General features: G+C 49.4%; 8 protein-coding genes across 8 annotated transcripts; 4 read left to right on the forward strand and 4 right to left on the reverse strand.

The window, feature by feature from the left end:
• Positions 1-478: 478 nt before the first annotated feature.
• Positions 479-2,347, forward strand: N7484_010310 (putative ab-hydrolase associated lipase; the record flags this gene model as incomplete). Its single annotated transcript, XM_057120697.1, has 1 exon — positions 479-2,347. One exon carries the CDS (start codon positions 479-481, stop codon positions 2,345-2,347), a length of 1,869 nt encoding a protein of 622 aa, XP_056966451.1.
• Positions 2,348-3,604: 1,257 nt separating this feature from the next.
• Positions 3,605-5,651, reverse strand: N7484_010311 (uncharacterized protein; the record flags this gene model as incomplete). Its single annotated transcript, XM_057120698.1, has 6 exons — positions 3,605-4,086; positions 4,140-4,378; positions 4,442-4,893; positions 4,995-5,013; positions 5,071-5,199; positions 5,257-5,651. The coding sequence occupies 6 exons, from the start codon at positions 5,649-5,651 to the stop codon at positions 3,605-3,607; spliced, it is 1,716 nt and encodes a 571-aa protein (XP_056966452.1).
• A 3,364-nt stretch (positions 5,652-9,015) lies between these two features.
• On the forward strand, positions 9,016-9,322 carry N7484_010312 (uncharacterized protein; the record flags this gene model as incomplete). The annotated part of the gene is made up of 2 exons (XM_057120699.1): positions 9,016-9,115; positions 9,180-9,322. The coding sequence occupies 2 exons, from the start codon at positions 9,016-9,018 to the stop codon at positions 9,320-9,322; spliced, it is 243 nt and encodes an 80-aa protein (XP_056966453.1).
• Positions 9,323-11,379: 2,057 nt separating this feature from the next.
• On the reverse strand, positions 11,380-11,897 carry N7484_010313 (hydrophobin family protein; the record flags this gene model as incomplete). Its single annotated transcript, XM_057120700.1, has 3 exons — positions 11,380-11,421; positions 11,471-11,535; positions 11,594-11,897. The coding sequence occupies 3 exons, from the start codon at positions 11,895-11,897 to the stop codon at positions 11,380-11,382; spliced, it is 411 nt and encodes a 136-aa protein (XP_056966454.1).
• A 1,828-nt stretch (positions 11,898-13,725) lies between these two features.
• Positions 13,726-15,604, forward strand: N7484_010314 (eukaryotic translation initiation factor 3 subunit D; the record flags this gene model as incomplete). Its single annotated transcript, XM_057120701.1, has 2 exons — positions 13,726-13,946; positions 14,043-15,604. The coding sequence occupies exons 1-2, from the start codon at positions 13,739-13,741 to the stop codon at positions 15,602-15,604; spliced, it is 1,770 nt and encodes a 589-aa protein (XP_056966455.1). The 5' UTR covers positions 13,726-13,738.
• Positions 15,605-15,757: 153 nt separating this feature from the next.
• On the reverse strand, positions 15,758-17,981 carry N7484_010315 (uncharacterized protein; the record flags this gene model as incomplete). The annotated part of the gene is made up of 4 exons (XM_057120702.1): positions 15,758-16,177; positions 16,252-16,540; positions 16,596-17,019; positions 17,075-17,981. The coding sequence occupies 4 exons, from the start codon at positions 17,979-17,981 to the stop codon at positions 15,758-15,760; spliced, it is 2,040 nt and encodes a 679-aa protein (XP_056966456.1).
• A 611-nt stretch (positions 17,982-18,592) lies between these two features.
• On the forward strand, positions 18,593-20,167 carry N7484_010316 (cytochrome P450; the record flags this gene model as incomplete). Its single annotated transcript, XM_057120703.1, has 1 exon — positions 18,593-20,167. One exon carries the CDS (start codon positions 18,593-18,595, stop codon positions 20,165-20,167), a length of 1,575 nt encoding a protein of 524 aa, XP_056966457.1.
• A 671-nt stretch (positions 20,168-20,838) lies between these two features.
• flbB lies at positions 20,839-22,508 on the reverse strand (the record flags this gene model as incomplete). Its single annotated transcript, XM_057120704.1, has 4 exons — positions 20,839-21,301; positions 21,360-21,917; positions 21,990-22,077; positions 22,463-22,508. 4 exons carry the CDS (start codon positions 22,506-22,508, stop codon positions 20,839-20,841), a joined length of 1,155 nt encoding a protein of 384 aa, XP_056966458.1.
• Between the last annotated feature and the right edge of the window lie 564 nt (positions 22,509-23,072).

Consider the following 23,072-nt stretch of genomic DNA (forward strand, 5'->3'; position numbering starts at 1 on the left):
ATTATTATCTACACCACATTGCTCAGGCAAACTTCTACTTTCAAGGAAGCCCACGGTTTTAACATGGGCAAAAGGCTCTACTCGTAGCATTCAAGGACGTCAAAAAAAATTGAATAGTTCATGTGTGGCAAGTACATACAGGTGTTATTCTGATCCTCTCTAAAGCTGGGTTGGAAGGCTTGGCCCTGCGACGATTTAACTGCTCGGAGCGCCTAATCCACCTGTGTCCGAGGAACCCCGTGATCGCGGCTGACTGTGGTCTAGCTTCACGTGACTACGCATCACCGGCCAAGAATTATCACATGCTTGTCTGCTCGTGATCTATCTTCACGTGACTGTCCCTGATCCAAGCCCGATGTTTGGTCTGGTGAGGTGTTGCTCGTCATAAGTTCAAGATTATTGTGTTTACCGAGTCAATATCCCGCTAAGGCTTAAGGATGGATTCTAGTACATCGATGGATACAGTATAACCGCGACCATGTCGGTCATCATTCCCTTGAAGGATGTTCTAACTCCTGTGGTTGCGGAGCAGTCGGACAAGTCTCAGGCCCAACGGATTGTCTCGACTTCGTTTGACCATATTGATGAGCCCTCCGAGCCAACAGCTCAGCACCATAATACAAGCGCAATGGATGGGGTGTCTATCCCCAAAAAGCCTGAACGAAATGACCTTGTGCTACCCATTGGCTCGTGTGACCATCCACTCTTTCCTCCCCTTCCATCTTACGGCGCTCCGAATCTCGCTCGCAATTTACGAAACTATGTCGCGAGGGCGGTCTCATTCCTGCTCTCCCTCATCTTTTTAACCGCTATATTTTTGGGAGCATTGATATCCACAGCTCGAATGACATTTCAGGGTGTTATCGCACGACTGAAACGAGACCACGCCGGTTCGAAACGGGTTTTCCATGCAGAGGAGCGAATTCGAAAAACAAAACGAGTGGCATCGGAGCGGAAGTGGCATATTCGGCGACAAAAAAAGCATGTTGACGAAGAGCAAGGTCCCGATGAATGTCCCCCCTTGGAAGGCGGCAAGGACATGATCCTTTGCGACGTCGCCTACTATGCCAGACGCGTCGGTCTCGACGTGGAAACATTTCGTGTACAAACCGAGGATGGCTTCATCATCACTTTATGGCACGTGTACAATCCTCAGGAATACACAGCTCTATCTCCGGAGCAGAGGCGTGAGCGAGGTCCCACTGTCTTTGGTACACCGAAGCAAGGGGTTTTATCTGGGGCTGGATCTCGCCGCCGATACCCCGTTCTGTTAGTTCATGGTCTTCTTCAAAGTGCTGGTGCGTATTGCACCAACGACGATGACAGTCTTGCATTTTTTCTATGCAAATCCGGGTACGATGTCTGGCTGGGCAACAATCGCTGCGGCTTGAATCCAGAACACACGACTCTTTCGACCTCTGACCCCCGTATGTGGTCATGGGATATTCGTCATCTTGGAACTCTTGACTTAACAGCGCTAACCTCGCGTGTTCTCTATGAAACCGGGTTCAGCAAGTTAGGCTTGGTGTGCCATTCCCAAGGCACCACCGAAACCTTCATAGCATTGGCCAAAGAGCACCGCGCAGAACTTGGCGAGCGCATCTCAGTATTTTGTGCGCTTGCTCCTGCTGCCTATGCTGGCCCACTCGTTCGCAAGTCCTACTTTCGGTTCATGGGTATCCTATCACCTGAGTTATTTCGCATTGTTTTTGGGATCCATGCTTTTATTCCCTTCATGATGACAGTCCGTCGAATTTGCCCTCCCAAAATATATGGAACTCTTGCCTACTGGGTGTTTTCATCTCTCTTCGGGTGGACCGACGCGCGCTGGGAACGCGATCTCCGTCATCGTATGTTTCAGTTCGCCCCTGTATACGTCAGTGCGGAATCCATGCGTTGGTGGCTAGGCAGTGAGAGCTTTGCGAAACACGGGTGCATCCTGTCCCCTTCAGATGAATCAACATCGAACCCAAGCCAATATTACCCTACGTCAACTGGGATGGAATATGGTGATGATCCCCGAGATCCATGCCTCGGTTCACAGAGAGAGTGTGCTTGGTTCGGCCCCCAGACGCCCCCGTTTGCTTTGTGGATCGGTGGCTCTGATGCCCTCGTTGACGGCCGACGACTTCTGCGTCGCTTTCAAGATGGGCTTGAACCCCATGTACGAGTTGTTCACTCAAAAGTGATCGACGAGTATGAACACCTCGATCTTTTGTGGGCTATGGACGCCATTGAGCAAGTGGGCAAAGAAGTTCGACAGGTGCTTTGGGCGACCATGCCTCAAGATGCTCGTGGCACATGTCGCATTCCGAGTGGGGTCCATTCAGGCCAGCTCGATGATTAGATGACGATTATAACCCTCCGATCAACTTGCATATCATTCATAGCTAAATTGTACATATAGACATTGGAATATGTGAATCTCTAATCGATTTTCCGTCGGCCAATCTCCAGCCACTCCGCATTTACACTCTCACTCGACTTCAGTATCGAACTGGCCCATGTCCAAGGCCTTTGGGGGAATTCATCTCGGACACTAAAAGTCCGGAAACAATTCATCGGCAACAATTTGGAGTTGGAACGGAATAGATCCTGCATTGCTTGGTCCACGGGAAATATCAATTCTCCCTTGACGCCCGAGAGGAAGCTTTCTCAAGATCACAAGCAACACACCATACATACTGTTCCATCTCGCGCATGTAGAATCATGCTGTACCCGACAATTGTCTCGCTTTTTGCTGGATGTAATCTGCACTGACTCACGAATCCCTATCTTGAACATTGTGGAGAGCTTCTTGATGCATTCCCCATGTGAGTCTCTTATTGCTTGCATCTCAGTTTGTCAGTCCAATAGCCTATAAACTTGGGTCAATTGGGCCTAGTCCCAGTATCAATGGCTTGGCATATCATACGGGAGACCATACTACGCTGAATAGCACCCATCCTGTCTTGACATTTGACTATGACCCCTGGTCAGTGGCTGCAACTTATATCGTCTTCAATGATATCTATAGTGCGCGGACCAAGTGGAATGCCAATATCAACAATAACAAATGGGTGGTTGATCCATCTTGGGATATCGTGCAAGAACTAGGCCTTCAATGGGCGAAAGGCACCTGGAATTCCTTTGTCGGGTGGAGGGCATATCCAGGCTGAGTGGAATGCGTCTTCCGCGGGCTGAACCTGACATTACGGCAAGCGTTACTGGGACTTCTGTTCATATAAAGGTAATGTAATAGACGCTGTACTATTACCAATCTCGAGTTCCTAGTCCTTTTCATACCATGAATTACAATGGTTTGATGCTGCCTGGAAATAAGCCCGGATATTGCGCCCAAATCCGCTAAACAACGGCATTTATAACTGCCAAACTATACACGAAACTTTTGATGTATTTGTTAAGCTCAATACATTGGAATTATAAGTCCCTTTGCCCAACAATGAGATTATATAGACTATCAAGGTCAGTCCATCCATGGAAGTCTAAATGGTATCATAAAAAGCACGATGGTCATTTGCTCAGGAGCAACATCAACACGTAGAAATCTAAAGCGAGATAAGGAGTAAAGCTCAATTCAAGCCAGCTAGCGAAGAACGAGGATTATGCTAGCGCTCCCTCCTCGAGGCCCTCGTGTCCACTGGGGGGATGGACGGAGTGTCGGCGTTTGTCATTACCACCTTTGACCCGTCGAATTCCAAACATCTGACCCACTTCTCTCCAGAAACCCACCGGAGGATCCATGAAACTGGCTTCATACGCATCGATCAAAGGTCGCTCCCACACCAGGTCCACCTCATGCGATCTGACGAATTTGGTTCGCTTGAAGACTTTCCACAGGATGAAAAGACAGGGAATGACGATTTGCATAGTGTAGTTGGCCCAGAAGTTGGATACCGACCAAGGCTTGAATGCGGGGTAACCGTAGAAGATGGTGACAAGTGTCATCCAGACCAGTGCCAAGTAGGCAGAGTACGGCTGGAAGCGTCCGAAGTATGCAAAGTCTCTGCGGTTCACATGTTGCACTTTACAGGCGCGATGGTAGCAGATGAAGGTGATGCAGATAGTAATGTAGTTGATAAGTCCTGGTTCGGGCATTAGCGCAGGGTTTATGTATAATCTGAGCGTTTATTTTTACCTCCAGCAGTGACAAGTTCAGCAAACCAGGTAATCACAGTGGCAGAGCTGCTGGAACATTGCAAGAAGGACAGCAGTGGGAAGATCATCACAATGATGAAGCAGTAGATCGGAACACCTTTGCGTGTAGTATGTGTCAGGAACCTAGGAGCTCGACCCTCGAGTGCCAAACTATAGAGCGTACGGATAGCGCAATAAGTGTACGTGTTGCCGGCGGAGAAGATAGAGGTCAAAAGGAGACTACACAGGATCAGTATTCAGCAACGATTGGGGGGGGGGGGGGGGGGGGTCGGAAATACTGACGCGTTAATTATTGAAGGAAAAATAGTAATGCCTAAGTTCCGCATGCCAATAACATATGGCGATGCTGCAGCAGTTGAACCGGAAGTTGTACCCTCAACAACGGCCGTCAATGCTGGATCTCTGCAAGAACAGACGATACCGACGGCTAGAGCGCCACCCATGAAGAACAGACCAAAGCGAAGGTAAACCGTCTTGAAAGCCGCTTTGATATAAAGCCGGGGGCGCTTGGCTTCGGCCGCAACCATCGAGATATACTCGGGGCCAACAACGGCAAAAGAGGCTGACCACAGAGACCCTAAGAATCCTTCAAAACGACCTAGAGTACCGAGATCTAGATACTCCATGAAAGAACCAGGATTGTTCCAGTACCGAAAGCCATAAGCATCATGAGCTGGATTCCCACCAACCATAGTGATGAAGGTGAAGAAGAACAGTGCAAAGATCAAGATCACCTGCGGGCCATCAGAGTCAGCTGGCATCTTACTATGCAAGTAGAGAGAAAACTTGCCTTGCCTCCAGAAAGCCAGAATTCGGCTTCGCCGTAAGCTTTGACGGCCAGGACATTGAGAGTACTGGTCAGAGGATCAGCATTGAGGTGTCATAAAAAATACCACATGACAATCACTTACCCATAACAGATGATGATTCCAGCACAGATACCAGCTACTGGACCAGGCTCGGTGACCTTTTCAGACCAAAATGACACGACCAGAGTAAAGGCGGAAATTTCGAATGGAATCAAAAGAGCCTCATAAAAGCTACAGTCATGTTAGTCAGATCAACGGCTATGTAGCTCGAAGAGAAAGAGGTCGAACAAGAAATTCCAGCCAACCATAAAGCCGAGTGCATCATCGACCCATTTTCCTGCCAGCCGAATGAATCCACCACTAACGGGGTAGGTAGTGGTCATTTCGGCTAGGCAGTTGTTTACCATGGCCAAGAAGATACACTGCACGCTGAAGGCGATGAACAAACTACCGGGTCCACCATGGTACAAGCCCGTCCCGATACTCACGAACAGAGCCGTTCCAATCGACCCTCCTATGGCGATTAGTTGAATTTGGCGATTACCCAGATGACGCTGGAGATTGTCCGCATTATCGGCCATCAATCCTTCTTGGACATCCTGGTGACCCTCGGTCACCTTCAAACCCAGTGTGTCCAGCACGCCATGATTAGGGCCGGACGGCTTATCTTCTTTGAGTGCCATCTTGTGTCATACCAGTTCGCGGGGGGGGGGGGGGGGGGGGGGCAGAATTTGAATTTGGGCAAGTTGCGTTCGAGATGAGAAAAACGGTCTATCGTACGGAATCTGGGCGCATGGGAGTGTCTCGTGGAGGGCTTGATGGGGATTGGCGTATGGGCATGGGCAATGCTGCAGGGGAGGCAATGTCGCGTTGCGGGGTGCTATGGCGAAGATCCGGGGTAGATTTGACACGGGCAATGTGGAAGATGGGAATGTCGATCTAGGATTGGAGGGAATTACCGCGTGGAAATGTCATCAAATAAAAATTGAAGATTCGAGTCCAGTAGAGGATAACAGACCAATGGAAGGGTGTAGGAGGGTTTAAAAAGAGGAATCAAAAAGATGAAAGTGACCTTGGCCGGCAGAAAACGCATGACATCCGGAGCGCTATCACACCGCGACCATAAGTCCACTATGCGAATCCGGCCAGTTAACGGCACAAGTACTGCGGGGCAAAATCAAAATTGCGTGCGCGGATAAGTGGAATGCGACACAGAGCCACGTTTTTTATCGCGACAGTGCATTCCCATTGGACGGTTTCCGGAACGGCAAGATGCCAAGCCTATCTCTCCCAAGACGCACTAGCTTCCTTTTGAGAACACGAGAATTATCATGGTAACGAATTGCCGCAAAGACGTCAGGGGGCTTAGGGGCTTGACGGGGCTAAAACAAATGAACCAATCCACTGAGAGACAAGCCAGGATTCGCCTCGTGGCTGACTCTGTGGCATTGGCCTGCTCTACTTACAGAAGGGATCGACATCGGCTTGGATTTGCACTAGTCCTACTTGTACGAAGTAGAATGTGCGCTGTCGTTGATTACTGAGATTACTCGAACCTGCATATGGAAATTCGATCCCAGCAATTATAACCTATGGCCGTTGGGGCCAAAATCCTGCGCGCTTTTTCCTGGTTTTTTTTTTTTTTGACCTTAATTGGATTAGACCGACACTAGGAGTTCAGATTCACTTTGCATCGAGCTAAGTTATCCAGATTTAACCGGGATAGAACATAGACTGCTCCTCCCATTACGCCCCCACGACCTAGTCTAGTCAAGTTTGGCAAGAACCCCCGAGATTGAGATTCGCTTGATCTGATTTGGCCGCCGATATCACTATGCCAAGTGGCTTACGTTTCACCAGACTCGCACGGTGGGCAAACGGGCTTTTAGCGCGGCCCTATCGATAACTGAGATCTTCAAGATAGGAAAAAGAGACAAAAAGTCTTCCTACCCTCGTCAACCTTGCGTCAATTACACATGTGGTGAAATAGCAATAGGATCGTGGAATCCAGGCTAGGTATTTGGAACATACCGTTGACATATATATACTCATTTGTGACGATCTGACGTCTTTCCACATCACCTTCGATGAAATTGTTGACTTAGTTCATTATGAATAGGTACATAGATATTAGAGTAAAGGAACTTTGGGATTAAAGCATAAAAGAGAGTGATCTAATTTTTGAACTACGGAGGTTGGAGGTTGTCCGGAAAGGATGTGAGCTAGAAGCTCGTAAATCCTCGATTTCTACTTACTTTGTAGGGCCGTTAGTCCTTCTCTGGGTGTCTCATCATGCAAAGTTGGATAAGGATGGTACTCACACTTCGGATGCAAGGCAAGGCTACCGCCTTATTCTGGAGTGGTTGCTTTTCTAGTCGTGGCACCATCTTCGACCTGTTGGAGTTAAATTGTGATAAAGGAATTTCTAGGGTAGTTATAGTTGTTTTAAAGTGAAAAAGTGTGGAACAGGTCCCGGCAAATTAGCCATACCTAGTCAAGGGCTGAGTTCCTTTTCATAGTGTCTGTTTTATATCATTATTGGCGGAGAGACAGTGCCTTAGCCGTGGATCGAATTTGAGTCGCATAAATCAGATCTGGGTAGATCAAGATCCTGCCAGAGAGAGTCACAGTTCTGGTGACTGCAGGCAGAGTTGTGCTGCACTCCGATATATCTTGGCGGGCAGGAGCGGGTTAGGGATCCGCGTGGTACGCCGCATATTCGCCCTGGCGTTGAAAATCAGACAAGCAGCGACACGACCATCAGCAGCAGGGCTGAGGTCCATTTTCTGCTCCAGCTTCGCAGGGTTAATACGTCCCCGGTGGATGCTCTGGTTTCTCTGAAAGCCAGTTCATCAGCGTGGAAAAAGAATAGCGAGGCTCAGTGGCTCTGGCAGCCAGATGCGACCGTGAATATCCTTTCCGCTATTGTTTTCATTCTGTTCTTTATTTTCAAAACGCAGATGGTCGAAACAGAATTCGTGTGAAGTCGGACTCGTGCTTTCTCGAAATTCGCACCGAAAAGTGGAGGGAAGGAACTGTGGACAGATGGTATGTTAGTTTTGACCGGGTGATGGAAAGCCCGGTACGGTGATAAAGTCATAGATTTGGTTCGTATTTGGCAGGCTATCGTGTGCTTCTATATGAACCACCGAGAGGTCTGAATACTGCACTCTTTGGGGCGTTGTAAACCAGTGTGTCTCATATGCGACCGTGGGAGATGTGATCGTTCATCTGTGAGGGTGGCGAAAGGGAGAGCGTGCTCCATTGCCCCCTTGCGTTCTAGAGTGGGGTTGCGGGCACTAAAACCCCACAACTTGTCATCCCCAGGTTTCCACTTTTCGGTGGACCCGGTCTCCACCTTCTATGAGAGCTTGAGAATTAGATATCTGGATATCAAAAAGAATGTCGAGATTATCAAGAGTATACATTACATCCGACTCTTACCCAGGCTCTGCTTTTCTGGGATGGAATGATTTCAGGGCCGATGACTGATTGGACCCCTCGTTAGGCGCTGATCGTGTGTTATGATGTACCCCAAAAGTGCTGAACCAGACGCATCCACTATTGACCAATCGTAGGAATTACATGAGTTTCGACTATACGGCAGGGGGCCAACCTAGACAGTCGGCATCCCTGATTCTTCCACTACCATCATGCCATGTGAATTTAGTCAAGTCGCTGGCATGTCGATTCATCAACTTCAGAAGAGGCTCTATCTTCCCGAATTGTTGATTTTAAACGGCCCTTTAGATGAGATTAAACCTCTTAAGATCACGTACCTGTATGTCACCCTGGACAGCTCGCCCAATTCATTGAAACTCAAAGTGCGTTGCCACAAGACAAGGATGCCCCGGATGTGACCCGCCACTGTTGACCCCGCATACTTTGTCAGATGATGTGGTCTATATAATACTCTCAGGGGGGGGCTCTGGTACTTCCCAGTAACCCAACCTCCACTCTATCAATCCACCATCATTATTTTCATCAATCCATCACTTTCATCAATCCATCGCTCTCATCATCCATCGCTCTCATCGACTCATAAGCATGTCAGCAGCCGCCGGACCTATCATGCAACAGCTCGCTGCCCTGCCAGCTCGCTCTCGGCAGGGCTTGAATAACCTGCGACAGAGACTCTTCCAGCAGGGTATACTCTCCCTTCCCCCTCCAGTTGATCTCTTTGACTCACAGGCTCACTAACAAACTTATAGGTGAGAAGCCAAAGAAGGAAGGCCAACTCCTTCGCACCTCGCTGAATGTCCACCGACCCGTCTGGATCACGGCTGGTGGCGGCGCTTACACCAGTCTCGCCGCAATCTATCTTACTATGCGCTACATGAAGCGTGTCAGATAGATCTGTAGAAGACTGGCAGCCTACATATTCCCACCATATGCGACTCACGGACAACACTTTCGATTCATGATAATTATTTCCTGACACCCTTCTTTCCTTACAAACTTCTCTTCTGACACCGTGCTGGCTATGAGCTTTCTCTTGACGGATGCTAAGGCAGGCCCCCTTTGTTAGCAAGATTTATGGTCTTCGTGTTACTGCTATAGAATGGCAGGACGGACCTAGCACTCAAGGGCTACTTTTACCCTGAATATAACAGTACTACACTAAGATATTCCTTTGTCACACCAGTCATAGCCTTTCGGTACTGCGTAATTTCGCATAGGAATGACATAGAATACATTACCGGAGTAAAGAAATCCTCGTCTTCATCAAGTCACCATGACAAGTACATTTTGGGCTGAAGAAATTTACCGCTGATTCAGCTCTCGTGTGCGAGAACAGATCTAGTACATCTAGAATCATCATCACAAAGACGCTGTCCTTGTCAAGCCACACGTCCGACCAGATAAATCTCTGAGCAAGTGATATTTTTCCTCGCGGCATGGGTTCCTTAAGCGCAACAGGAAGGACAGTCTTGGATAGCGCAACTTTGGCTTTTCAAGGTAAGAAGATAGTCCAGTCTAGACAGCCCCTATTCTCAAAGTGAACCGGTGCAGAACCCGCGCCACCCCTTCCTGGGCTAGCCAGCTGGCAACCGACCTATCACCACACGCCTTTTACCCAGGGCGTCGTCACAGTACTTTGCAGGTGATTTCATGTTTCTATCCCCAGCGACGCGACGGCCTTGGCAACCCCGCTTTTAGTGATCGAGACTATCTTTATCTTTGGGTTATCTGGGTAAATAGGCCGAGAAATAGATTCAAGAAAGTTCAAGGTGATTGACTTAAGTGAGTCAATGTGTTTTCCATCTGTGTAGAAATGAATGAAAATGATAATTTTTCACACTGGGAGCCATCTCTATTAGCACCGGAGCCCTCATGGTCTAGGATGGCACTGATCTAGTAGCGTTCCAGCGAAAATATGCAACTTGCAATTCGCGGCGTTTCAGTCTTACCAGACTGGTAGCCTCAGATTACCGGTTACGGCATCGTGCAACGTCAATTCATATACAGTGAACCAAAGTGGTGATCATCATAAACATTCCCTTAGGCGAGTTTATTCAGAAGGATGGGCGATTGAAAACACCCAAGGATATCTAGTAGATATAGCGCTTACACAGATGCAATAGCTCCCAACGTTGGTCAAAGTTCATGGATCTTGATCCTTGAAATGTTTCCATACCTAGGTATTTATTCTTCAATGTTCACCCTATGTATATATTGCGAGTGGAGTGACCCCTCTTGGTAGATCAGCGCTTCTCTCTTCTTCTTCTTCTTCCTCCCCCGCCAACCCACTCACAATACAACGTCTTAATTCGTCTGTCTCGTCCCCTCTGCGTATTCGTACTTCGTACTCGTACGCTCCTTTGTTCTTGTCTTCTCTGACCGCTTTGACCAGCACGCGATGTGCTGATAGTATACGGCCTCAATTGTACCTGACAGATGGATACCTCCGAAATTACACCGAAATGTTTTGACTGATACTATTATCGCTGTGCCGTGTGCGGCGCTCGAGTAACCCTCCAGGAACAAAGTTTCAAATTACCGAAGGAAGCGGCAGGAGCTTGTTAAGTAATCCATGCATATTGGCCAAGGCACTGCAGTTAGTAACATCTAGGCAGTCCTAGACAAGCCACTTCGAAGATAGATGTACATTCATCCAATTCCAAGTCGCCCTTGATCCTCTGAATCTAACGCCAACACTAAGTATACCTATATATTTCTCTTAACAAGTTCCTGACCCCGATTCCTCCTTCCAGAACGAGTTGGTTCAGACTACAGGGGCTGGTTTAATACAAAGGTTGAATGAAAGTATAGGTTCTTGCGATTAGGTAGACAGGATAAGTTAAAGGACATGTTCACTTAGAGAACTGTACATCCACCTGACAAACCCGGCCATCCATGGTTACTATCCAAGGGAATTGGGTAACATTTAAGCTGACTCTTTGAATTGGTTTACTTCTTCAGGGCTGAGCACCCAAGAGCAACAGTACCACTCTGTCCTCAGTCAGTCACCAGTGTACATAAATTTGGCCAGAGAACTCACCAGAAGGTTGGCCTCAGTGCAGCACTGGGGAGCAGAAGTGCAAATGCTAGCTTCATAGGGGTCACCTAACGAGATGTCAGCATTGATGACTATGAGGGCTTTCTAGCAAAAAGCGACACGTACAGAGAAGGCCAATGGAGCCAACAATGGCAGAGGCATCGACACCGAGGTCCTCCAAAATTGGGTCGATGATGTGGTCCAGAGGAGTGGTCAAGGAGCCACAGCAAAGGAGCGAGCCAACGCAGTCGGAGGTCTCAGACTCATTCTCAACGGTGTTGCCCTTCAGGGAAGCGGCAGCCTGTTGGACCTTCTCTGAAGTGGTGGTAGTGCTACGCTTTACCGGTGCGACAAGAGCACCCTCAGAGGGAAGGGCAGCCACCATGCCAGCACCGACGAGGGACAGGGCGGAAACTATGGAGAAGCGCATTTTGATGACAGTTGCTAAGTTTTGGCGTTGCAAAATAGAAGGTGATTGCGAAGAGCTGATGACTGTAGTGGTTGAGAGGCAATGAACTCAGATGTGATGGTCATGAAGAGAACGCTTGCGCCTTTTATACCCATATCAACCAACTCAATGGTATGTGATAATCCCAAATTTCCGAATTTTCAAACCGGCTTCACTTATCAGTCACTTGAAGTGGTTAGAGTATTCTATCAAATTTGAGCTGTAAATTGTTCTGAGGATCGGCAAAAACTCTAGATAGGGAATACTCCTATCCGATGAGGAAGGACTGGAGGACAGCTGACAGAGAGGACTACACGTACAAAGTAAAGGCACCGGCGTTTTGGTTTGGTCAAGGAATAGTCCAATCCATTCATCTGAACTTCCAAGATGGGTGATCGAGGCCAGTGCTGAATATGGTTCGGTGGGTCCCTGCGAAGCCCTAACCGATCTGTTTTGGCTGTCGATCACAGCTGATCCGAGCTAGATTTCGATGGATTGATCAATGGTCATGAAGTCATATTCCCGAACTTCATGCTCAGGCCACTAGTTTGTGGGGCTTTTAAATGAAACAAACTCCGTTCTCTGTTCCTGGTGGCCGAGCACAATGTCCTTATCAGTGGGTCCGACTGGCTAACGTAATGGACGTGCATCGCCAAGGCGCCGATCTTCAGGAACGAAAAGATCCCAGATGAACGGAGCCATCCAATCAACTAGGATTTATGCAAATAGTACACACCAAATAAAGAAAGAAAGAAAAAGCAAATAGGACTCGCTAGAACTGCGTGTCAGGCCTCCATGAATTTGTCATAAATGCCATCAATCAGCGCATACTGCGGTATCCGAATAGTCGTGATAAGGATCTTTCCAACGATTGCCCAGCCCCGCCTCGAACTGCTCCACAACGCCCGAAAGACCCGTGTTGATGGTAACATGATAGATTTCGATTGATGGCGCAGTTAACCTTCCGGGTGTGACGGTTCTAAATTTCTAACCGAGGTTTGTCCACTCCGGATCATTTCCAGGGCTGATCTTCACATGGTCCACATTCTGTCCTCACATACAATGGTCCGTACCGACTCCAGAGGCACCGATAAGCACCATTTGCACTTACTTGAGGGTAATTGAGCTCGATATGATAAGCTCTCCTTGGCAGTATGCCATCATATATTAGATGGCTGAAAATTGGCCTCACAACTACATCATTGACCTTGAGATTACTTATCAAGACCAGAGTTGAATTCCAGAAGCCATGGGAAGGATTGAACCAATATCAAGGGAAAGAAAAAGAAAAAATCAAGCCCAGCTCCTAATACAGATGCCTATCAAAGTCTAAGACATGTTGCATCTACCGGTAGACTGTTTCAGCCCATCGTGCACCTATGTACCTGCCCAGTCCGCTTACGACTGCGTATTTAGATAATGCGATATGTCATTTTTTGGCACATGCCGCTAGTCGATAACAATTCGTGTAATTTCACTCTGAATTCAATTACGGCTGGAATGCCAGTGCAGGGATCTTATGAGTCGTGTTTAGTTGTTGAGGATAGCCCGCTTGAAGACCATAGATAAGAGTACTAGACGCAATTAAGGAATTCACATTTAATGCTTCCACCGCGAACTTCTACTTCTACTCCAAGCATAAAGAAAACATCCGATTCTTTGGTGTCGCACGTGATGTGGCTAGTGTGGCGGTGTGCGGAAAGGATCCACTTCAGCCACATGGACTCGCGACACAGAAACTTCCCGGTGATAATTCGAACCCCACGATAATCAAACACTCACTTTTCGCCTTTTTGCTTGCTGGTGCATCAATCATCTGCAAAATGGCTCCTATCTCGATCGCGGACCTTGTGGCCGCCCTTCCTTCCGAGGATTCCTGGGGCCCCTCCTCCACCGCCGACAACATGTTGAACGGCGTCCCTTATGCCCCCTTCTCCAAGGGCGACAAGCTCGGCCGTATGGCTGACTGGACTGCCGAGTCCAAGGACCGTGAGCGTCAGGGTCGCCAGCAGTACAACCGTAACTTCAGAGGTAAATATCTCCAATCTTGCAACTTTTTTCTTAGTGCCCCACCGTGGCATGCCAATCCTCAGTCTACTGACTTTTGTTGTTTTCCGGTTCTTTTAGACCAGCAGGTGTACGGTGCCGGTTCCACTAGCCTGTTCACCGTCCAGGCTGCCGAAGATGAGTCCTCCTTCTCCGTTGTCGACAACACTCGTACCTCCACCAAGCGCACCTTTGGCCGTGGTGGTGGCACCGTTTTCCGTGGCCGTGGACAGCGCGGCGGTGTGGCTGGCCAGCGTGGCGGTGGTCGGGGTGGCTTCCAGCGCGCTGGTGGTGGTCGTGGCCAGGGTGACCGATCCTACGATAGCCGTGGCAACCGTGGTGGCCGTGGTGGCCGTCGTTTCGGCTGGAGAGATTACGACAAGCCTCAGCGCACCCGTGAGGCGTCTGTCAACGTTCGCCCTGAGTGGCAGATGCTCGAGGAGGTTGACTTCAACCGTCTGTCTAAGTTGAACCTCGAGACCCCTGAGGGTGAGGATCTTGACTCCTATGGTTTCTTGCACTACTACGACCGATCCTACGACCGTCCCCCGGTCAAGAATGCTGAGCGCAGACTTCAGGCTCTCGAGCGTGCCGCCTACAACGTCACCACTTCTCAGGATCCTATCATTCACGAGCTCGCCGAGAAGGATCAGGCTACTGTCTTCGTCACCTCCGACATTCTCTCCATGCTCATGTGCGCTACCCGCAGTGTCTACTCTTGGGACATCGTTATCTCCCACCAGGGCAACAAGATCTTCTTCGACAAGCGTCCCGGTGCTTCTATGGATCTCGTCAGCGTTAACGAGAATGCTCAGGATGCTCCCCTCGAGATTTCTGAGGCCTCCGGCAAGCAGGAGCAGATCAACACCCCCGGTGCTCTCGCCATGGAAGCCACTTTCATCAACCACAACTTTGCTCTGCAGACCGTGACCGAGTCCGAGGATGCCAAGGTCTCCTTCGCTCAGCCCAACCCCTTCTACAACGAGGCCGAGGAGACTGATCCCCTTGCCTCCAAGGGTTACAAGTACCGCCGCTTCGATATCTCCCTGGAGCGCGATGAGGAGCCCCTGCAGCTTATTGTGCGTACCGAGGTGGACGCTGTTATGAAGAGCCCCACTGGCGGCCCAGACCAGCAGTTGATTGTCAAGGCTCTTAACGAGTTCGACAGCAAGGCGATTGGCTCTGGCGGTGCCCTCGATTGGCGCAGCAAGCTCGTCTCACAACGTGGTGCCGTCATTGCCACTGAGATGAAGAACAACTCCTGCAAGCTCGCTCGCTGGACTACCCAGGCCATCCTGGCCCAGGCCGACGGCATGAAGCTTGGCTTCGTGTCCCGTGCCAACCCTCGCTCCGCCGCTGGCCACATTATTCTCGGCGTTGTTGGTTACAAGCCCCGCGAATTCGCTGCTCAGATGAACTTGAACCTCGGCAACGGTTGGGGTATTGTTCGCACCATTGTGGACCGTATCCGTGGCCTGGATGCTGATGAGCCCGCTGATGCTCTGAAGAAGTACGTCCTTGTCAAGGACCCCAACCGCTCCGTGCTCCGTCTCTACAGCGTTCCTGCCACCACTTTTGAGGAGGATGAAGAGGCCGAGGTTGAGGAGAAGAACGAGGAGGATGATGAGGACAATGATGAGTAAGTATCCATGGTCTGGTGTCTTTTTCGTCGGATTAGATTCCTATTTGTTTTTTTGGATTGTGCATATCTGCAAAAGTTTTGATCAAAGCTATGAACTAAATCTTTATGACTTCTATAACTTGATCCTTTGTATCTTCTCGTAGAGACAATTGGCTTAACTCAAGTTCATCCATGCATGCCATGGCTCATGAAAGTCCGCAGTTCCATCCAGCCATTCTAAAAAAGACCCTCGGTCATCAAGATCAATGCCGTCCAGTAAATCTGAATGCACAAGGGCTGACTCGTCAAGATTAAGCTCTGTGGTAGAATTCAATGCGGACGAATCGGCCCACTTGCACGTAGGTGCTGAAAGAACTTGGTCCAGAACGTGACGAATGGCTCGGTGGCCCTGTTGTGCAATCTGATAATTGCCATCATCTTGTTGAACCATGGTCTCCAAATAAGATGCAAAGACACTGAGCTTCTGGATAATGTCGGATCGCGGGAAAGTTGATGGCTGAAAGGTTCGTAGTCGAAATTGCCGCAGAAGCTCAGCAGATAGAACTCCAGCAGCAGGAAGCCCGGTATTGCAAAGCTGTGTAATATAAGCAATCTAGGAGTGTCCCCTGGGTAGAATGGCAGTTTGTGTGCCAGGATGTGTCCTCTTACATTCCACGAGACCATGTATTTGGACATTTGGGTTTCAAGGGTTCTGGCGACAAGAGATAGTAATGCACTCATGATTTCTAGCGAAACACTGATGATGCGGTCTGGTGCGAGCTTGGTCTTCTTAAAAAGGTTCCTATGTAGCAGGAAGTCGTTGTAGAGGTACTCTAAGCGAATGTCAATTTGGAGGCGATCATCAGGGGCATCTTTGGTCATGTAGCGTCCTATAGAATTCCACCGAAGAAAATCAGGTAGATTCTCGTATTGTTGGTATAATTCCCGGGACAAAGCCCTAGATCGAGTCAGCTTCAACCTCATGAATAGCAAGCTTTATCGTCGGCTCTTACTCAACCCGCTCTGGCAGATCTTCGGTCGGGCGACCAAGCGATAACTCCAGTGCCTTTTCGCGGAATTTACTCGTCAAAAGACCGACCCGACCCAACGCGCCTTGCTGAATATATCCTTCCTTGTTCCAGCCATCACTGGTCAAATTCGCAATGGCGGCTTCTCTGGCCGCTGGCTCGGCGTGAATTTCGTCCCAACTGAGGTCTAGAGGCATTTGAATGTCACAATACCGCCAGCATATTAGTGGTGGTCGCCCAAGGAATGTGGCAAGCGATTTGTCTATACTATATGCCGCTACCATTGTCCTCCTCCGTATCTCGCGGAGAAAGAAAGGCACGTTAATCGGCTCTTGATGAAGTCCAAACGCGAAAAGGGTAGCGGCCATATCACCTAGTCTGCGCCATGGTCGGTGGTCTGCGATCTTCTCTATTAGATTTGACATGGATGCTCTTCTCGTATTTGTTCAACCGCGGGGACTTACCGCCATCACCATATACGATTGTAAGAAGAGCGGTATGATGCAAAAGCAGTGAGCATACTATATCATTGATAATCCCGGCACTCTGGCAGAATTGAAGACAGAGATCCCCAGCTGCCATAGCGGTGACTTTGATGCTCTCTGCATCACCCAGCGCATCATACTTCTCATTCGGATCTCGAAGGACGGCGTTAGCCGCTGCACCGACGAGAGTAAGCAACAACCCTATTGTTTCCCAGCGTCCAGCGATGGAAGTCACAAATTCTGTACATGTTGTCTCCGAATGGAGATCTATCGGTTGTGTCTGTTTCTCAAACAGTCTCCTGGACAGCAAAAGTGTCCGTTTTGTTTCATCGGCTTCTTCACGCTGAACGGAGTCCCACATCTCTTCGGTGTGGCTCAGGATTAGAAGCGTAATTGGCCAGGCGAAAGTCCATCCTTTCCAGACCTTCTGACGGGCAGTCAACATCTCCCGACATAAGGAAAGATGTCTCAGCTGCACCAACGCTCGTGCGCCACGCTGAATACGCTCAATATCTACCGAAAAGGCAACGGGGGACGGCGATATGCCTTCCAGCTCCAATCCGCTGTCGCTATCTCTAAATGCATCCGAGTAGCTCGTGTGGCCAAGGAAACCTGGCGCGGATATAGTGAGCTTCCTTTGGCTCCAATCATCTGAGCTAACGCTGGGCTCCGTCAGCTCTTTTCGCGCTCGGGCTTGTACTCGTTTCTCGCGATTTGTCCCTGAACGTGTGAGGGGTGATGGGTGATAGACGCAGAGATGTTGTCTATCGCGTCGTATGCAGCGGCCACAAACTGGGGTCGCATGATCACAACGTAATTTTGATTTGCGGCATGGCTCACAGGACCACAACTGACCGTTGCGCCGAGTTGTTGGCATGTTAGACATTTTTCAGTACATCCAGGAAATGGATCAAGATGGAAAGAGTCAGAGGTGCGGAGTTCGGAGTTCGGAGTGAGACAAGGCTCACTACAGGTTAGCGCTAGTTCTGACGACCCGAATCCCGAAGTTTGGGTATGATGGATTTGTTGAACACCAATTGCATATTGTTTCACGATCGATAAATCTTGGTATAGACATGATTATCTTCACCCCGTTTCTCACTCGGTTACCCACACAAGGGTCAGTCAGTCTTGCAACATTTCCAGGATCAGCTAGGGGGATGGTGCCCGTCAGGCAAAAGTTCATTCGGTCTTCGGCAGGTTGTTCTTGTTCATACTGACGACAATATTTAGCACCTGCCTCACTCGTAGATACCCATCTCTATCTCTCTTCTCGTCCCTGGCAGTCCGGGGTCGCATTCCGTAAACACCGACGTTGTACACGGGAAGAGTGGGCCCGCAAATAAGCACAAGCTTCAACTGCCCCGCTCCCGGTGGAGATCATTAGTTCGTTCATCTGGTATGGTCACACATCTCTTTTCACAGAATATCAGCATCCAGCAGAACCCAAGTATTGTTATTCCCACCTCCAGAGCTGTAGCTTAGTGCTCGCCCAACATGGATCTTCCGATATCTCCTAGAGTCGTCATCGGCATCATGATCTGTCTTGCTGTTGGGACCTTTTACGCCAAACAGTCTCGCAAGCCACGTCTTTCTTTACCACCAGGTCCATCGGGAAATCCCCTCTGGGGTCATCTTCGCATGATTCCAAAAGACCATCCCGAGCGTCAATTCGTCAAATGGGGCGAGATGTACGATTCTGACATTCTGTATTACAATGCTCTATCCCAGCCAATCATCATACTCAACAGTGTGGAAGCTGCACACAATCTCCTAGATAAAAGAGGGGCTAATTACGCTGATCGACCGCGCTTTGTGGTTTTTGAGATGATGGGATGGGGTGTCACGCTCACGTTCCTGCGCTGGTCACCACGGTTCAGACTTCATCGGAAACTTCTTCAGCAATCTTTCACGCAGTCTGCCTGTAAACCATATCAGCCGATTCAGCAAGAAGAAGCCCGACGAGCCGTGAAAGCAATGTTGCGGAAACCACAGGACTGGGAGAATCTTTTGCGACAGTTTTCCACCGCCGTCGTGCTACGCATTGGATTCGGTATTGAGATTCAAGAAGAGAATGATCCCTATGTGCAGATGGCTATCGATGTAGAAGAAGCCACCGGGAAAGGCGGGGTGCCTGGCGCTTCCGTAGTGGACTTGGTTCCTATCCTCCGTCATCTGCCCAGTTTTGTTGAGAAGGTCTCAACTGCCTTTCAGCCACTAGCTCATGCTCGCCGCACAAAGCCTTCCATTCAACATTTGCACGATGCACCTTGGGATTCAACAGAGCCTTTTATCCGTTCAGGAGCAGCAACTCAGCCTTCTTTCATGCGTACCCATTTTGGTCGATATTTATCCAACGAGAGAAACGGCGAGCCCAATGAGGCGACAATAGCCGATCTAAAGGGCGCGGCGGGAGCAATATCCATTGCAGGGGGCAATACCACTTGGTCCACCGTGATCGTGTGTATTCTTAACCTGATGACCCATCCGCAGATACAAGCCAAGGTCAAGAAGGAGATTGAAAATGTGATCGGCGTTGATGAGCGTGGGAAAATCCGTCGTCTTCCTCGCTTCGACGACCGACCACATCTAAGATATCTCGAGTACGTGATCCAAGAGGCGACTCGCTGGGCGCCTCTTTCCCCTCTCGGCATCCCACATGCCTCTCTCGAAGACGACACTTACAGAGGCTATCACATCCCTAAGCGGTCAGTCATTTTTGCGAATGCATGGGCAATGTCGCGAGATGAACGATATTACTCCTCTCCGGAAAAATTCAACCCGGATCGATATGTTTCAAGTTTAGAAAGGGGCCCGGGGGAGCCTTTACCGGAAGGTCCATTCGGGTTTGGGAGAAGGGTTTGCCCTGGTCAGCATCTCGCCCTTGCTGGGGTTTACATAGTTCTGGCAACATTGCTGGCCACGATGGACCTGAACTGCCCCGTAGATGATAATGGGGTGGAAATTCAACCACATGTGACATTCTCCAATGGACTGAGTGGCGTTCCTGATAGCTTCCAGTGTGTCATCACCCCAACATCCGAAAGGGCTCAAAAATTGCTTCTGCAATGATTTTGAGAAACATCGATTCCTTCAACATGAAGTTGTTAAGGCAGACCTCTGTTTACTGGATTCGGATCCTGGATCTACACAGCAGTAACTTCTAGTCAACAAAGTATGGTTAGGGCTAGATGTGGGGAAATTTTAAGCCTTCGGTTATTGGTGTAGCAAGCTGCCCAAGTGGGTGCGCCAGCTGATTGGAAACAATGGATGGTCTACGGAGTATTGGCTTCTAGTATTCGGCTGTCTCCAACAAGATGCAAAGAAAGAAAAAACAAGTTCCAATGTTTGATGAGGTCAAATATATCACACGTATTGAATGTCAGGGTAATCCCATTCCATGGGGCCAAGGACCAAGATATAGAAAAAGAAGGGGGGGAGAAAGAAAAAAACAAATCAACTCCCTAGGCTCACGGCTCAGCCACGACCGTTTTCACTGTATATACATCTTCACAGGAATGATAAGAAAGAGGAAAAGAACGATGGTAGGGGACAATGAAACAGAAAGACGAGGCCAACGTGGCTCCCACTCGGGTCGACAGAGAAGAGACCGAAAGCAATGAAGGGAGGCACAGTTTCACTCCGTAATGCACGCCGAAGAAAAGAAATGAAAAGAAAAGATAGGGTTTTGCAGACATCAAAATCGTTATAGTTTGCCACCAAGGCGAGAAATTGAAGCGGCTTCAACCGTAGATGGAGTCACCGCGAACGCGGGAAATACCGAGGTCGACTTTGGTTCCAAGCACGCTGCTCAGGCAATCTATAAGTTCAAAGTCCTCGACGACCGCACCAAAGCCATAGCAACGGACTTTGGTGTTCAAGGTGTCGATGATGATCTTAACGTCATCGCGACTTAAGGAAGGATAGAGCTCATGGTTCTTGAGGCATGAGAGTGCCATGATCGGAGTGATCTGACCCTCGGTCACAAGCTGGCGACTGAGGTTGAGGAGTGTAGAGAGATTGGGATGCGGGAGATCAGGCGCCTTGTGCGGATATGTCTGATCAGGGGTGGTGTTGGCGATGTAGCTCGGTGGCGGGCAAGTGGCCATTAAGGCGTGGCCCGAGAACGGCATGTCTTCATCGTCAGCTTCGGTAACTGACCGTCGACACAGGTAATCGGTGTGTTCACGACACGGTCCTTCCAATCTGTGTGAACGAGCCTGGTTAGTGCACATGTTCAGGCAGTATCGGGAGAATAACATACGTCAAGATAAAATCAATCTGAAGCTGGGGGTCGCTTTCAAAGACGCCCTTTAGCATCGCAGGCACCGGGGCATCTGTGACATGGCATGCCGATCGATCCAAGGCACCCATCTGTTCAGCCGGACCGGCGTGGTACACTTGCTGCTGGGGGGCAAAGGCCATTGGGGGCGATACCTCGGGATGTTCCACGCCGCCATTGGCGCGCGGACTTAATCCCGTTGAGATCGATGTGCCCGGAGTAGTGTTATGTTGAGTCATCGAGTTGGTAAAGCCGGCCGTCTGGGAACCATTGCTGCTTCCTGCGACCGGACTCGACTGGTATCCGCCGACCGAGGCACGCTCCGCCCGGCGTCGCTCGAGCTCGGACTCGAATTGAATTCCGTTGGCGAGCAAGATTTCCTTGAGGATTTCGTTCTCGTGTTGCGCAACATTGATCACCTCCTTTTGTTGCTGAATCGTGACATTCGCTTCGGATATCTCGTTCGTATAGGCCTCTCGTAGTCGCGATACCTCAGTCTCCAGCGCTCGCATGTATTGTTCTTTTCGTTCTCGGTGAGTTCTATTTTACCCAACAATCGATCAGCCATGAGTTATTTTGACCTCCTCACTGACGGGTGACCTCGTATCCTACCTCTGGGCCTGTCGGTTCAGCTCCTGTCGGCGGGTGAGGGCCGGCTTGCTATCGGGCTTGGGGCCTCGGCGCTTTGGTGTTTGGCCGTCTAGCTCCGGAGTCAGTGGTCTGATCAGGTCCTGTGGGAACTGCAGGGCACACCTCGAGTGGTTTTCTTCGGACCAGCTTGAGCTTGAAACATTTTCTTGAATTCGGCGCCAAAGCCGCCTCTGGTAGGAGTCTGTGGTTGTTCTGCAATGAATTGCACCCCGTCCCGCGGGGACGTTGGCGCGACGAAAATTAGCAAACTGACATCCAGAAGTTTAATCCAAGATCCGAGACATAGAATTCTTCTCTGGTCGCTGGATCTCTCCCTCTCTCGATCTCGGTCTTGATCTTGGATCTCGATCTTGATCTCAATCTCGATTATGATCTCGGGAACGAGATTCAGGAACTGTCGCGAACCACCGGTCGCACCAGGCGATACCACTTACCAGGGTACTGTTGCATATCCATCGGATACACCCCGCCACTATCCATGGTGAGCAAGGGAGATGAAGGTCAAGGGGAGGAAATAGTCCGAGCGTTGCACCGTTGGGAAAGAGTGAAAGTGGAGAGAGAGCGGATAGATGAAATAGAGGTAGAGGGATTCTTGGCGCGATCGGTGCTGGACCGTGAAGTCGAATCACAATATCAGTTGAATCGTCAAGCAAAACAGGTTTTTAATTTGCAAATCAGAGTGCTTCACTAGTATGTGCAGGGCATAAAAGGGGGATGGAGGCCAGGGTCGATTGCAGTTGATAGAAACCACATCGGGATTTCCAGTATTTGAGATTCTTTCCTGTACCTCTCGCATTCCATGTATTCCATCAGACCCTGTTCTCCACAAACGCCCTTCTCTCTTCTCCACTGTTCTCTAATTTCCTACAGAATATCTTCATTCCTCTTCCTGCTCTACTTCTCGAGTACCACATTCCCCTCTTATCCGTACTTTTGCTGGGATGCGGGATGTGATGTGACAAGTCTCGCCAAGGGATACGAAAAATCAAAAATCAATTGGGGAAAAAAAAGAAATCGATAGTGCCCCTGCATCTTTGACAAATA

The sequence above is a fragment of the Penicillium longicatenatum genome (genome assembly GCF_028827895.1).
Source record: "Penicillium longicatenatum strain IBT 33135 chromosome Unknown contig_7_segment0_segment0, whole genome shotgun sequence".
Lineage (NCBI taxonomy): Eukaryota > Fungi > Ascomycota > Eurotiomycetes > Eurotiales > Aspergillaceae > Penicillium > Penicillium longicatenatum.